Here is a 16223-nt window from a genome sequence, read left to right as displayed (position 1 = left end):
TCTATCTGAGCTCAGCAGAGACCGAGGACAGACGCCCTCAGCTTCCCTTCCAGAGGTGAAGGGAGCAGAGTTCCCCTCTCCTCTGAAGGGGGTAAACATGAGGAGTGCACACACTGGGGGGTTAAGACCCAATCCACAGTTAAGTGAATGTGTGGATACAAAATCAGCAGGTATGGGGGACCTGACTTAAGCTGAATACAGCAGAGCATACCATTACTTCTTGCAGTTTAGATACTATACTTCTATTGATGGAGCCTAGAATTGCATTCACCTTCTTTGCTGCTTGGTCACACTCACAACTTGTGTTTAGATGGTCATCCACTAAAATACCTAGATTTTTTTTCAAGTATACCTGCCCAGACAAGTATTTTCAATCTTACATAGATGTTTCTGACTTTTCCTACCCAAATGCAGAACTTTACACTTGATGTTAATTTTGTTCACATTTGCCTTCTTCATTCACATTTGAGTTCTTCATCAATCATGATAATCTTGCAACTTGTTCCTGTCCTCTAGGCATTAGTTATCCCTCCAAGTTTGGTTTCATCTGCAAGTATTGTCAGCATCCACTCTACTCCCTCATCCAAATCATTTATATATTGAACAATACGGGACCCAAGACAGAGCCCTGAGGCACTCCACCTGTCACTTCTCTCTAGGTCAGGGGTGCCCAAACCCCGGCCCGGGGGCCACTTGCAGCCTTCGGGGACTCCCAATCCAGCCCTCAGGGAGCCCCCAGTCTCCAATGAGCCTCTGGCCCTCTGGAGACTTGCTGGAGCCCATGCTGGCCCGACACAATGTTCGACCTCGCGCATGAGCTGTGGGACAAGGGCTCTCTCCACTGCTTGCTGTTTCACATCTGTGATGCTGCAGCAGCAGCAAACGAAAGGCCAGCCTTGCTTTGTGGAAGGCCTTTTATAGTCCTTGAGCTATTGCAAGACTTCATTGATTCATGTAAGTTCCATCTCTAATACATTCATTTATGTAAATTTATTCAAAATTGAAATGCAAATTAATTCTTTTTTCCCAGCCCCCGACACAATGTCAGAGAGATGATGTGGCTCTCCTGCCAAAAACTTTGGACACCCCTGCTCTAGGTCAATGAGAAGCTATTGAACAAGCAGTCCCTGGGTATGGTCTGGTAGCTAGCCATGGAACCACACAGCAGTAGCACTATCTGGCCTACATTCCACCATCTTGTCCATCAGAATTTGTCTGGCAAGACTTGTTCTTAGATAAGAAGCATCTTGGAAAAGATACATTTACGAGCACTAATAAAATAGATTGGATTCAACCCTGCTGCATGCAGAAATGTCTATAACATGCTGGCCTTAACCTGAACTAGGACTTACCAAAGCATAACCCCAGAACTATGTCAACGCCAGTGCTCATCTCTCTAACCAAGGAAGAGGATTAAAGTGTCCGTTAACATGGACATCATTGCCCCTATAGGCATTGCCCATGTGGCTTCCCTCCAGGATTCAACAGCTGAAACGTACATATTCCAAGTTCTGTAGGACATAGATCCAGTAGAATTTTCCCAAGCTATTTTCTACCCACAGAAAAGTGGCTAAAACTGATCACTAGATTAGACAGATGTTGGTGTATGTTAAGTGTATTTTAAAATAGTATATTACCTGTGGTGAAAATTTAATTTGTAAGAGCATTCTGGACAGAGCCCTTAAAAAAAAAGAAAGAGAAAAGAATTACATGCGCAACTACTCAATAATTCTGTTTGACATCAACTTTCTTCACACATTTTCCTTGCAATTTTCGTAGGATATTATATAAAAATAAAAACCGCTTCACACATATGCATGCTAATCACACTTGTCAGTATTTGTCCTCACTCTTAATAAACAAAAGTTTAAAGAGTACTTTCATCTACCTCAAAAATTCTGTTTAAAAACATGTTGCATGACTTATGCATAACGCAACACATATGATGTGGTCTTGTTCCATGATATGATTCTTTGGGGAAGAAGTTATTGTGTTAATACAGTGGTTCCAAAAGTTCTACTTGGACTTTGGGAACCTTGTAAGTATTTGCGTGGGGGGGGGGGGGGGCAGCAATGCAATCACTATGATCACGCTGCTGCTGGATAGGGAGAGTTTTTTGTGTTTTTTTTAAACTTACCTGGAGGTCACTGAGGCTCTCCAGAGGGTCTGGGGAGCTGGAAACCCCCTCTTCAGCCTTCTCGGAAGCTTCAAAATGTAGAAAAAAGCCTTCTACATTTTGAAGGCTCCAGAAGGGCTCCAGAGGGGATTGCAGGCTCTCCAGACTCTAAGGCGGAGAGCCTTAGCGACCCCAGGTAAATTAAAACAAAAACAAAAAACCCTTACTGCCCAGCAGCAGCACAATCATAGCTACCAATTTCTGGGGCATTCCCTTCAAAGGGAATTGGCCCCTTTCTGGTTCCCCTGGTGGATCATGACCCACCAGTTTGGGAACCACTGTGTTAATACACCACTGTGTTTCAACAATCATTGATATCTGCTGACACCTATGTCCATTTGAAGTATTTACTAGTTCCATGGAAGTTAACTGCAGGACAACAAAAATGGACTCGCAGTGCACTTACTTTAGCTAAAAGACTTCTATTAAAACATTAGAAGGATAAGTGCTCTCCTACCATTACTCAATGGACTAAGTACCTTTTAACCTTATCAATATTTGAATGAATTGCTTATAGGTAACAGTTACATATCGATGTATTTTCTAGATATACTGTGTATGCATAGTGCATTTTATGGGTTATGGTTTATAGTACAGACTGCTTTTTGTTTATTAATCTTTTTAAAAATTTTATATTTTTATTATCTTACTAATATAGGTAGACCACCCCTTATCCAGAATTCGAAAATGTGGAAAATTCTTAAATATAGAACTTTTTTGAGTGCCAACATGACTTTTTTTTCTTAATTTTTTTTCCTAAAAAAATAAAATCACAAATTGGGTTTCATGCACAAACTTTGTTTCATGCACAAAATTATTAAAAACATTGTGTAAAATTACCTTCAGGCTATGTGTATAAGGAGTATATGAAACAAAAATGAAATTTGTGTTTAGACTTGGGCCGCATCCCCAAGATCTCTCATTATGGATATACAAGTATTCCAAAATATGGAAAAATCTGATTTCTAAAACACTTCTGGTCCCAAGCATTTTGGATAAGAGATGTCCAACCTGTACGTACATACGTACATATTTACGTACATACATACATACGTTCTGTATGTATGTATGTATGTGTCTGTGTTCGTTTCGGTTTACGTTTTTTTTAATCAATACATTTTAAAAAGCTACCAGGATTCATATTTACATGGATGCCAAAACTAACAGTATGCAGGACTCACTTAATTTAACAAGAGCGTTTTTCTTTTCACCATGCTCAACATAGCCAAAATTGACCTCCCAGCTCTTCAAGCCTTCTTTTTCATCACAGTGCTTATTTCCACAGAAAAACTGACCTGCAGAGAGGTCAAACAAGAAAATAACATTAAATGCATTTGTTCATTTTAAAAATTATTATTATTATTATTAGAGTATTTATATACTTCTTTTCAACAAAAATTAGTTCAAAGTGGTTTATATAGCACAATAACAGCCCAATCCTATCCACACTTTCCTGGGAGTAAACCCCATTAACACTAATAGGACTTACTTCTGAGTAGACATGCATAGGATTGGGCTCCAAGTCAATAAATAATTCTCTGTCCCCAAAGGGCTCATAATCTAATATGACATATTGATTAAAAGTTAGAACATAACATGCCACAGTGACTTATTGGCAACAAAATCCATTTTAAGGATACTGCCACTATATTTGTTTAACACTGCAGAATATTTATGGTGAAGAAAAACAATTTAACAAATCAGGTTAGTTTAAATCTGGTCTAATCACTTTGGTATGTTAAGCAGGTAAGAGGAGGGAGAAAGGAATGCATTGTACTCAGTTAATGATCAGACAAATATGTTAGACTATTTCCTAGAGAGCTAACAGAAGTATTTATTTAGTAAAGAGTGACGTCCTGCGATGCCATACACATATAGTTTTAGGACTTCCAAATCTCATATTTTAACAGTACAATCCTACCAGCGTGTGCTTTTAACCTGTTGTAAACGTGATATGCTGGAGCATGCAGTCTGGTCGCTGTCACAAGCAACAAGTGGCCAAGTCTGAGGGCCAGCTGATTGGATGCCTACCACCACCAGTAAGGGGGTGCAGGGGGTTCGAAGGAGGTGGGGTGGTGGTGGAATGGGGTGGAAACAGGGCAGAATAGGGACAACGGAGGCAGGAAGGAGGTTAGATAAGGCCTGGAAAGAGGGCAGGTTCAGCAGCAATTATCTCTGCTGAATCTTAGCCCCCTGCCTCGGCCCAATTCACCTTCACAGATCCACCTGGACTTGCACCAGCTATACTGTATAGCTATATAGCTGGTACAGGTCCAAACAGACCCACTGAGCATTGCAGAGGCCTTCCTGAGGGCAAGGAAACAAATATTCCATTGCCAAGGAGGCCAAAACCCCCCTGGGGGAATACAGCAGACCCCCCCCCACTAGCACCACTGCAACACCATGCAGAGAATTAGCTAGGATTGGGCTGTGATTACAACTGCAGACTTAGTACAACTAATGTGTTGAAAATTACAGATGATAATTTACTGAAAACATGTTAATACTTGGACACAAAAAAGCACTGTGTTCCAGATTCAGAAGACTCCATTTCCAGCGATTTAGGGGGTGTTAATTTTTTGCCCTTGAAACATCAGCCTCAGCATCTCCACCTCACATCACATCCTAAATTATTTTGAAGAGTTTACAAAAAGTAAACTCTTTTTACACTGCATTGAGGGGAGGAAGGACTGACATTCAAAACAAGCAAATTAAAAGCCCTGCTGGGCATGCAGAGCTAGTCATGCAGTTCTCTGGATTGTGGTCTATGTTGATACATCATTAATTTTTTTACCTGAAAATAAATATGTTTCAGTAACAACTGGGCACTACACGTGAAGGTCTTGTTTATAAATGCCCCATTAAATAAAACTTCAAGTTTTCGAATTTCATTTTATTGATACTCTGGTATTTGTAATGCCATACACGGTACAAGCAATGTGAGCAGCCACTTGGTGAAGGATACATCCACATATCTAGCTAGCAGTAAGGATTGGTATTAATAGGCTCATCTCCAGGACTGTTTCTGAAAGATTAACCTCAGAATGTTCTGCCTAAGCTGCTAACCAACAGACTGACGGTGTCCTCAGATACTTTAGTTCTGCCATGCAAAATCAATTGTAATGTTGAAGCTTCAACTAAAGAACACTGAGCTGCTGCTTAAATCCTTCTTCAGATTCACTACATTTATGAAGTCTAACATTAAACAAAAAATCAAGGGAACAAAGGGCCCCATTTTGAACATTTATACAAAACAAAAATTAGGAAATAGTTTTTTAAAACTAATTGTGAGTGTAGTATATCAGTGGTTCTCACACATTTAGCATCGGCACCCACTTTTTAGAATAAGAATCTCTCAGGACCCACTGGAAGTGATGTCATGACTAGAAGTGACATCACGAAGCAGGAAAATTTTTAAGAAACCTAGGCTGCAATCCTACGCATATTTACCCAGGAATCAGTCCCATTGACTAGCATTGTTAAAAGCATATACATAGTAACCTGTTAAAAGTACAGAGCTGTAAGATTTCCCCAAATGCAGTCACATACCAAGGTAGCATTTCATATCATGGTATTGAAATGAATGGGGACCCACCTGAAATTGGCTCACAACCCACCTAGTGGGTCCCGAACCACAGTCTGAGAAACACTGCAGTATATGATTTAACTGCACCCATAGTAACCTCATGTTAGTGTCAAGACTCTCTTGATTTTAATTAGTTGAAGTTGTAGCCTATAATTCAGGTCTTGTTGTCATGGTGACTGGTAGCAGAGCACAAGAGATCAAAGAAGTAAAATGTTATCAGTCTATTTTACACATTTTCAGATACAACAGAATTCTTCATCAAAGAAAGAGGGAAAAAATCAGAACATTTTTTTAACCAGCAGTGGGCATGCTGATCCCATCCATGGATTGAACTGCTGCTGGATAAAATGGTCCTTGCAGAAATTCAGTATATGAGATGTTCATTCAGAAGTCCCACTGTATTTGATTGTGTTATTCCTCCTATTCTTCTTCCTATTCTTCTATTAAGGGTGTTTAGGATTGCAGCAGTAGTATTGCCAGGGGGTGCAGGGGGTGCGGGCTGCACCAGGTGACATGCCAGGGGGTGACACGCCCTGGGGGGCTGACGCGCTAAAATCACGGCATTAGGAGCTACCGCATCATGCCATAGACCGTTGGATGTGGAATTCTCAGTGGACTGCAATGCAAAAAACAGAAGTGAAATCGCTCCTTTCATTCAAAAGTTATGGCCAAAAAACCGGAAAGAAAATATGCATGGCACCCTATGGAAAGTGAAAGTGAGCCGTATCGTGCGTTTACTCGCAAGTAGGCATACTTGCCATAGTCCATCGGAAAGGGCAGGCTGAGAGGACTCCAAGGACATCAGAATGGTCCTGATCCAATGAATGCAGCCCCCAAAAACACCCGAGAAGGAGGTCCCTCCTTCCCAAGCTGCGAGTCTATGGAGCCCTATGGCTAGCAAAGCAGCTTCACGGTCACATTTACTCACGAGTAGGCAAATGTGCCTTGGCTGGTGGTCAGACCAGGCAAAGGGAAATGTGAGGACACCAGAAAGGTCCCGATTCGATGGAACTGGAGTGCAACAAATGCTCCAGAAGGCAGCCCCCCCCCATACTAAAAAGGACAAAAAAAGAGGCTTGAACTGGTAAGGGACATGTTTTCTATTTTGCACTTGTGAAGCCAGGTGGGTCTTTGTACTGATATGCCTGGAATAGAAGAACTTTAAACTGGGCACTGGGGAGGGCTGAAAATCTCACTGATTCTTTTTGGGGGCGGGTGTTATTGCAGGCAGACTAGAGTAAGCCCCATTGACTACTATGGGACTTACTTCAGAGTTGACATGCATAGGATTGGGCTCACAGGCTGCAATCCTACCCACACTTTCCTGAGAGTAAGCCTGATTGACCACAATAGGACTTACTTCAGAGTAGATTCACTTGGTGGAACAAGACTGGCTCCCCCTTATTTAAGTATTTCTTTTGTTTTAATTTAATTATTTATAATTTTTTATTTTAATTTGCTTGATGATGTCACTTTTATTTTAATTTGCTTGATGATGTCACTTCTGGCCATGATATCACTTCCAATGGGTCCTGGACAGACTATCATTCTAAAAAGTGGGTCCAATTGCTAAAAGTTTGAGAACTGCTGCAATAAGGTGTTAGTAAATTGACATGGGAACGTGTGTGACTCTACAAGTTTTCAAAATCACTAAAATCAGAGTTTGGAGGAATAAGACCATCATGTTACATATCAATCAATGTGTAATTTCATGCAGAAATTTCATGCAGAATGCAATGAAACAAACCACATTGAAATATCTGTGTTCTAACAAAACGAACAGCCGAAAAACCAGTGGGGGTGGGGCGATGGTACAACACCACGTTCACCACCTGGGTGCGTTGTCCTGCCCACTGCATGGGGTGACGAGCAGGCCTCCCGCAAAGGGTGACACAAATCCTAGTGCGTCTGGGTTCCAGTCTTCCAGTCTTCCAGATTTAACTGATCATTGTATGTGGAGAATTTTCTGCAAGGTCAGATTGGTTACTGACTCTTGATGTTCTAACTTTCAACTGTAATGTGTTACAATTTATTTGCTAAGTTATTGGTATCTTTGGGGGTGGCTTGATGTGGCACCCCAGACTCATTCCTGTTCTTGGCTTTTAGTGCACATTTAGAGCCCAATCCTGAGTGTTCAAAATGTGCCATAAAGCATGTTCAAGGCTCCCAGCGCCGCTCCAGCACCAGTGCTAGCTCAGCGCAGGGCTAATGCCAGTGGATCACCGGTGCTTCACCACTCTGCGGTCGCCCAAACTACCAGGCAGTGGAAAGGTAGGTAGAGGTGTGGGAGGAAGCGAGGAGGAGGTGCTCTGGGTGGGGGGGAGGTGGGGAAGGGCTAGAAGGGGCGTGCCAGGGGAGGGAGCAGGGCGGGAGGGAGGCGGGACCAGAGGAGCACTGCTCCTCCGCATCCAGAGCCTCTGTGTCAGATCATGGGCCTGACACAGAGGCTCTTGATTCTATGGCAGCCCAAGGGTTACAGGGCTACTTGTCTTACCCAGGGGATGGGGATGAAAGTCCCCTTCTCCTGAGGTGCCGCCAGCACTGCCTGATTGGCAGCAGAGATTGCGTGCTCCAGACAGCATAAGATTGGACTGTTAGACTGCATTACTTATCCTGTTGGGACAGATATAAAGATGCCTTGGAACTATATGTTAAATAACTTTCTAATCATTCCCACTTTATGACAAATGTAGAACAGCAATATGCCTGTTAGTTCTACCTTAGTATCCCCCAGCAATGCAGGAATAACTTGGCTAACATGCTGGAGTAACATAATGCTTTGTGATGTTAACCAAGCACAGCCACCAATCCACTTTCTAAATAGGTGGAGGAAGTGTTAACATTGGGCTGTTAGTAGTAGAAAGAGCCAGTGTGATACAGTTAATAGCGTTCAACTTAAACCAGAGAGCGCTAAGCTTCAGTCCTTTGTTGGACAGGAAGTTCACTGGGGGACTTTGGGGCAGTCACTAGCTCTATTAAACAAAAATGTAGAAAGGATTTCTCCTCTACTGCATATTAAAATTTATGCAAAATAGGTAACATGACTGTTTGATATGAAAATACCAAAAAGACAAAAAATGAAATAGCTGACTTGGTTTAGCGTGGGGACTAGCAGCCTAATCCTATCATATTCTGTATGACAACAAAACAGTGCCCCACTGTCATAAAGAGGATTTTGAAGATACACAGTGGTGCCAGCACTAGGGGGACTGCTGCCACAGCTAGTGACCTGCTTCAGTGAAGGTAAACTGGTGCTGAGAGCGGGTCATGGGCGGGGAGGGGGAGTAACATAGTGTGCTGGGGAGGAACAGGAGAGCATGCTGATGGAGGGAGGGGGTAGATCTGGTGACAGTCACACATGCTGAATCTTATCCCCTCTTTTTAAAACCCCCTTTTGCCTCCTTGGACATATATGCCAGCCATTTTGGTGGCATGTCTGTGAAGTCCCACAGGCAATCAGGCAACCTAAAGAGGTAAGAATATTTTGACTTACCTCCTGCAGGCTGTCCAGTCTCTCTCTCCCCACTCCTAATAGTATGCAGCACAACCTCCATGGGCAAAGCTGCTTGCTAGAATGGGGCAGGGGATAGAACTTGAGCATAAGAGACTGAGCTATAAATCAGGACTTCCTTGGTTCATCTCACCTCTGCCATAAATTCTCACTAGGTGGCCTTAAGGCAAGTAACTCCCTTGCAGCCTCAACTTCCAAGCTGCCATATGGGGAAAATAGTACTTATTCACCTTACAAGGTTGTGGTAGGCTGAGGCAACATAATTCATATGAGGCAGTTTGTATGCTAAGAAAGCACTCAGGATTATTATTAGAAATTCTAAGGATTATTCTTGTTGCTAAATTCAGAAAAAACGTATTAAACAACTACAGTTAGAAAATCTCGCTGTAATGTTGAACGCTTGCACCCCTTAGTGGTGAACTGTATTATTAACTTGTGCCAATGACTACTGATCAATGCAGCAGCAATCTCTGTGAAATGAACTTGAGGTTTTAAAATTACAACTGAAAAAATAATCAGAACATAATACAAAATATATTTGTGGCCTATGGCACTGTTAGATCATATAATGAGTTCTGTCCAATGCTACCAGTAGACAATTGTGGAAGGGGGAGATATACAGTTCTAGGAAAGAACATAAACTCAGAAGGGTAAGTGTGACTACAGGATCATGGAGACAATACGTCTCCGAACCTTTTATATTTAGCATGGGGAGAGCAACTATTCTTCTTCACCCCAGCATGGTGTCTTTTCCAGTGGCTGTTGCTGGTGTCTCATCTGTATTTTTTTAGGTTGTGAACACCTTGGGGACAGGGAACCATTTGTTGATTCATTTTACTATGTAAACTGCTTTGTTGACTACTCCTATATACTGGAAAGCAGTATATACTCTTAATAATAATAATAATAACCGCTCAGACATTTTGCGTCCTAGGATAGCAGAGTGAGGGAGGCATCTGTCTCCTTTTGAGTATGGGTCCCCCTGCACTAAGGAACTAGCCAGAAAGTGTCTTCTTCTCTTGGTGTATCCATCCCCAGTCTATCCCTTCATGGCCAGCTGGGGTATGAATACAAAATCTCAAGCAAGTTTTTGAGTTCTCCGATCGATCGATAGATAGATAAGCAAAAAGAAGTTAGGGCATGATATGAAGTTGCTAAAGTGTATCATTTGTAACAATCCTAAAATGGAGTACAGGAGAAATAAAGCAAAGTCAACAAAGATTAGTTTAAAAAATGAAATAAAAACTTACCTTTTCCTGATACTACCTCTTTTTCATGTCTCCATCTAAATCCAAACTATTAGAAAGGAAGAAAAACACATAGTAAGTACTTGGCATGTACACACTTTGCAAAAATGCAAACTCTGATTACTTGCTCATAGTCAGGAAATAGAAACAAATAATATACAAATAGGTATGAAAGAATTTGACCTTCTAATGTTATTCCAAAAGTACTTCTTTCTTTATAATATCAAAATTATTTACTTTAATTCAACTTTCCAAAGCAATACTGCTTTAATTTTGTCATGTTTGGATAAATTGAAAAAAATGGGGGTTCATGTATCAAGCTACTGGTTAACCTTAACCACAAGTTAAGAATAATTATTGTTCAAAAGGGATTACAGGTATGCACTGCTTAATGACAGGGATATGTTCTTCAAAACCCATCGATAAGCACATTTATTGTTGTCTGAACAACGGTGAATAGCAGCTGGGTAACACCCCAGAATGCCTTGTAGTAGCAAGGTACCACTTCCAGAATGCCTAGCAACAGATGGTAATACACAAGAAAGCCTTGAGGACTACAGCATGCCTGCTGCAATGCACCAAAGATCAGGTCACAACCCACAGTTTGGGAACTGCAGCTCCATTATCATATATGCATTTGGACATTGACTGACACGGGTTATGCAGTGTATACCTGTAATCATTCTTAAATTTGAAAAAATAACCTAACTCTTTCAGAGATCTACAATTTGATCAGCAGAACAACTACAATGAAAACAAAACAAATTTGTACCATCTGTTTACAGAAAAAAATTACCAAACAATTGCATTAACGTTGCCAATACCAGGCCAAGGCTGATGGCATCATGTAAGAAATGCAAGGCATGAGCCTTTTAAATAAAAATAAATGCACAATGAGTTAATTTGAAACATATCATTATTGACAAAGTTTTCAGTTTGCATTTATTACACTATAACAGTAAAAATATTTGTTCACTGACATACAAAAGCTGAATCCTATACACACTTCCCTGGGAGTAAGTTCCACTGAACACAATTAGATTCACTTTTGGATAGACATGATTGTGCTGTAGATCCAAAAAGTTTAAAGTCATGTTATTTAGTCTGTAGTTGGGGGAAAATCTGCCTCAGTATTTGATAACATTTTAGAAACACATAAAATTACACCATATTTAAACCAAGAGCAAAGATAAAAGGCTTGAACTGTCTATGCAAGTGGACTGATATGAGCAGAAAAGGGTGAAAGCAGACACAGGGAAGTAATACTGATATGTGCCACTTGAAGGTCAACTATTCCATTCCCTCAAAACCAAATTTTAAAACCCAACACAATTAATAAACCTACTTTGTCTACCTTTATTCAAAATCACTTTTCCCAAACCCCTCTTAGAAAAGAAAAACCACAAAGAACATTTACAAAAAAAACTGGCAGTTCCAACATATTGACCTAAAACCAACGTCCTGGCCAATCAGCCACATGCCCTTTCTATAATCAGGAACATTAGAAATGTCACCAAATACATTCCAGCAACAATCAAATGCCAAAGGATATACTAAAATGTAGTTCAGAACATTCAGTGTCAACGTTTATCTATGCCAGAGGCAAGCCTCTGTGTTTACTGCACAGTCCAAGTAGGAGAAATGTACTTGTACAGAAATGTACAGCCAGATATAACACATGCTTTGTAACATGCGTAAATATGATGCATTTCACAAAGTTGCTTCTGTGCCCTTTGACTTTCGGTAGCAATTGTAAGAGAGCACGGAGCTGTCTTGGGAAAAGAAGGCAGGAAATACACATTGGACAAACATCACTGCCACTTGCAGTCCTTTCAGCATAACTGTCTAGCATAAGAAAAATAAAATAATTTTTAATGCATGTGGAGAAGCTTATATTGCCAAATGTCCAAAGAAATATCATCAAATGGTTCTCGCTCTTCACTTCTGTCTCAAAATTCTGACATTTCCACTTAGGAGCCACCAAAAATCTGTCAGGATTCTATAGCAGTGGTGGGCCAGACTTTTATTCTGACCTTGGAATTCTGGCAGCAGAAGAAGAGAATTAAAATGTTCTTGAATTTTTTTAATGGCTTGTTTGTCATGTTATGTGCCAGCAACTCATTAATGTCCCACAGGGTTACCTTAATTTCCTTCTGAAAATGTTGTTGTTGTTTTGGAAAAAAATAGAGAAGAAAAGTAGCTCTTCAAGGAAGAGAAACAGGTTTGTATCAAACTTGTAATGTTCCTTGGCTTTTGAGCATTGGAAGGCAATGTCTTGAACATGGCTTAGGAAAGTATAACCCAAAATAAGATAAGAAAATTCAGTGTTGAAAAGCTGATAGAAACATGAACAGAATAAGTTTTTTTTTAAGTTCAGAATAAGCTTTTCAGAGTTAAAATGTTTATCTTCCTATCAGATTCTTTTAACCCTGAAAAGATGAGAGATTCCCACCATTTCAGAGTTAAAATAGAGTCAACGGGCAATTCACAGGATTAGAAAGAAACATAGCCATGATGGCCTGAGCTTGCTTGTCTGCAAACAGGACTTTGTTTGTCCTAATTGTGCTTGCAAGCACTGAGCAAGGGAGGTTGATATTTCAATCTTTGAATTGAACACTCAGTATATTTTGGTTGAAAACATTTTGAAAAGCCAGGCACTTCAGATGCCATATTGATTCTTCCTTACCAAGGTTTGTTCTTCTCTGTGTTTAATGACTTTAGTTAGTAATGCTTTCCACCAATTTACCTGGAATAGATTGAGCTTTAAAAGGAATATGAAGAGTGGCCCCCAAAATCTCTCTAGACTGCGTGAATTGGCAAATGAGGTATAAGCAAGTGCATAATGAAACACAGTGGAGTAAAAAAATGTTAACTTCACAAATACAGAGATGGATTTGAATTTGCTGTCACTCTCTAAGAAAGAGCTCTTGCAGCACTGTGCATCCAGTAATTATACAAAAATGTCACCTCAGTGCCTGACAATGATAACAGAAAATATAGCAGAGTTCTTCTGATGTTGGGGAAGAATATGAGTGGATCAGAGAGGAAGAGTGCAAGCCTGGGGGCCACTCCCACTCTCACCAGAAGAAAGGAAACATTCAACGAGCCTCTTTGATTCTATGACATCCACTGGTGTGTCTGTGAATATCTTTAGGTAACTATTATTGTTTTAGAGACTGCTTTCACAAGCAGCTGGCTGTTGGATGTCCACAGCAAACAATAATGGATCAATTAACTATCCTATAAAAAGTCCTACTTCCTGTATTTTCTCTCCAGAGTACCCATTATCAGCCACTGGTGAATGCAGGACATTGACCATGTATAGTTTCTTCAATAGTGCACACCCTAAGTTGCCTTAAAAAGAGATGACATTTAGACAGCTTGAAATACAGAACAGAAAGCATTAAAATGAGTTAAGCATGTACCTTGTTCTCTTTGTATCTACTCAGATCTGCTATACAGTACTCTTTGAATAATTTATCATAGTATTTCTTGCTAAGTCTCTTCTCCCTGAAAATAAAACATGAAATTATTATGGATTAAGTACACAAAACAACACAAATGGGGAAAAATTATGGAGGATTATTCTAGTTCGTTTAATTGTCAGTCTGTTTTGGCAAAGCACAAATACTAGCAAATTTATTCTTCACAATAATTATTAGATGCAGGGAAAAATTAGAATAAGGGAAGGCTACGGGGGCACCGCCAGCCTCACAGCCCACCGCCTGTTTATCTCTTTTATTTTTTAAAGCGAAGGAAGCCAGCAGCTCTGCCAGCTTCTTTAGCCTTTAAAAAAACAACACCATCCTCCTGATGAAGGAGATGGCAGTGCACAATTGCGCCCAGAGTGGCTGCAACCACTCCAACCATGATTCTTGGCCATTCTGGGCTGCCTCCCCCCCCTTGTATAAGAGGAGAGGAAAGAGGTGGCCTACAGCAGCAGTGCACTAGGAGTCTCAACTCCTGGCACACTGCTGCTCTAGAATGCTTCTTTCCTCTCCTCCTATAAAGTGGGGGGCAGTCCAGAACAGTGCTGAACTGCGGCTGGAGTGGCCACAACTTGCAGCCAGCCTTGGCGCGATTCTGGGCTGCATCTTTCAACTCCGGAGGAGACGAAGGATGCGGCCCAGAGGAGCATCGCGCCAGGAGTGGCAGCACAGTCACTCCCAGTGCAATGTTGAGCCTCTCTGGGTAGCGTCCTTCCTCTCCTTGTTGAAGATAAAGAGGGGCAACCTAGAGCAGCACAGAATAACGCCAGGAGAGGTTTCAACTACCAACGCGATTCCAGAAATAATTGTGGTGACGTGATGATGTCACTGCAATTACTTCCAGGTCAGAGGGTGTGGGGGCTGGCAAACAGAGATGGCCCCACGTGGAGAAAAACCCAGGCCCACCTCCGTAAAGACATAGATTAATAGGGATAACTTCCAAATGTACGTTTTTCTTAAAATACATTTAAAGACACACAGAGAGAGTAGGAACAGATTTTCAGATGCCCTCTTTTGTGGGCATTTTAAAAATAAACCTCATGTTGGCATCCTTCAGTCTCGGAAGACTATGGTGTCACTCTCTGAATGGTGGCACTGGAACAGAGTGTCCTCTCCAGTGCGCGAAGCCTGGGTAAAGTAGGTATGGAAGGCTGTTACTCATGCAGCAAATCCCCCCCTCCACGTCGCTGAAATGGTCCAACGGAAAGGCAGAGACCAATACGGTTGGTTCCAGCGACGTTGCAGGAGTTGCCAGAACGTGACTGTGTTCAGCCACGAACTGCCTCAGGGACTCCGGCTCTGGATTTTGCCTCGAGGTTGACTCCTGAAACCTTTTCCATAACTGGATGTAGCCACAAGGCAGTGGAGGTTTGGGATCAGAGTTTTCCTTCTCTCAGATGAGCTGCCTTCCCAGGCTGACGAGTCCCATCTACCCGGTGGCTGTTTAGTCGCCTCTTACAACAAGTGGGCTACACATCAGCTATGCCACTGGTCTGGGGAGCACACCCCAACCCTCCGAGAGCAAGGGAAGCTCTACTCCCCTCTCCTTTGAAGCATAATCTGAGCCTCCAGGAGGCAATGTACGTCCATGAAACCAGAAGCCATGCAAGAGACACAATTTCCCTCAGTGTGAGCTCTGCAGAGGCAGTAAGTGGACGCGTGCTGCCTCTGGAAAGCTCAGATGACCCTCCGGAGGGGAGTGGAGCTTCCCATTCCCTGTCGAGGGACCGGATTGCATCAAGCCCTGCTTGACCATGGGGATCACGATCACGATCCCTGTTGTTAAGCGGCGCACTGTAACTAAAATGTTAGCAAAAGAGAAAAATGAATGAGCATAATCACAGCCAAGTTACCAGTTCATGTCAACTTCATCTTCTTCCTTCCACAAGAATCTGTGATTTTCCCTTATAATATCAAGGTCTGTCCTGTCATTTGTTCTATAAAAAAAGAAGGAAGTAAAATTACATTTAGTTATCAGATTTAGTTATCAGATTGCATTTTTTAAACTAGAATGAAAACAATCACATCTTCATTTGCTGCATGTGACTTCAAAATTTCATTAATTCATAGAACGCAAAAAGTCTTTAAAGACCTCTTTAGAAAGTATAATTCAACTTTTTCTTAAAAAAAAAACAACAAAAAACACCACAAAGTCCAGGATCTTAACAACTACTTTAGCGCTCAATCCTATCCAATTTTCCAGTGCTGGTGCAGT

At 41.4% G+C, this 16223-nt stretch overlaps 1 protein-coding gene across 1 annotated transcript in view; it reads right to left on the bottom strand.

Moving 5' to 3' along the window:
* Nucleotides 1–16223, bottom strand: part of LOC136644575 (protein FRA10AC1) — a 41749-nt gene that overhangs the window by 6196 nt on the left and 19330 nt on the right. The window contains exons 6-10 of the mRNA XM_066620583.1: nucleotides 15862–15945; nucleotides 13946–14030; nucleotides 10524–10569; nucleotides 3358–3471; nucleotides 1638–1680 (exon numbers count right to left, since the gene is read on the bottom strand). Of these exons, the coding sequence (XP_066476680.1) occupies nucleotides 1638–1680; nucleotides 3358–3471; nucleotides 10524–10569; nucleotides 13946–14030; nucleotides 15862–15945 (372 nt within the window). The remainder of the gene's footprint in view (nucleotides 1–1637; nucleotides 1681–3357; nucleotides 3472–10523; nucleotides 10570–13945; nucleotides 14031–15861; nucleotides 15946–16223) is intronic.

The sequence above is a fragment of the Tiliqua scincoides genome, chromosome 3, assembly GCF_035046505.1.
Source record: "Tiliqua scincoides isolate rTilSci1 chromosome 3, rTilSci1.hap2, whole genome shotgun sequence".
Taxonomy (NCBI): Eukaryota; Metazoa; Chordata; class Lepidosauria; order Squamata; family Scincidae; genus Tiliqua; species Tiliqua scincoides.
Note: the sequence above shows the minus strand (reverse complement) of the source record. Positions and strands in the feature narration are given on the sequence as shown.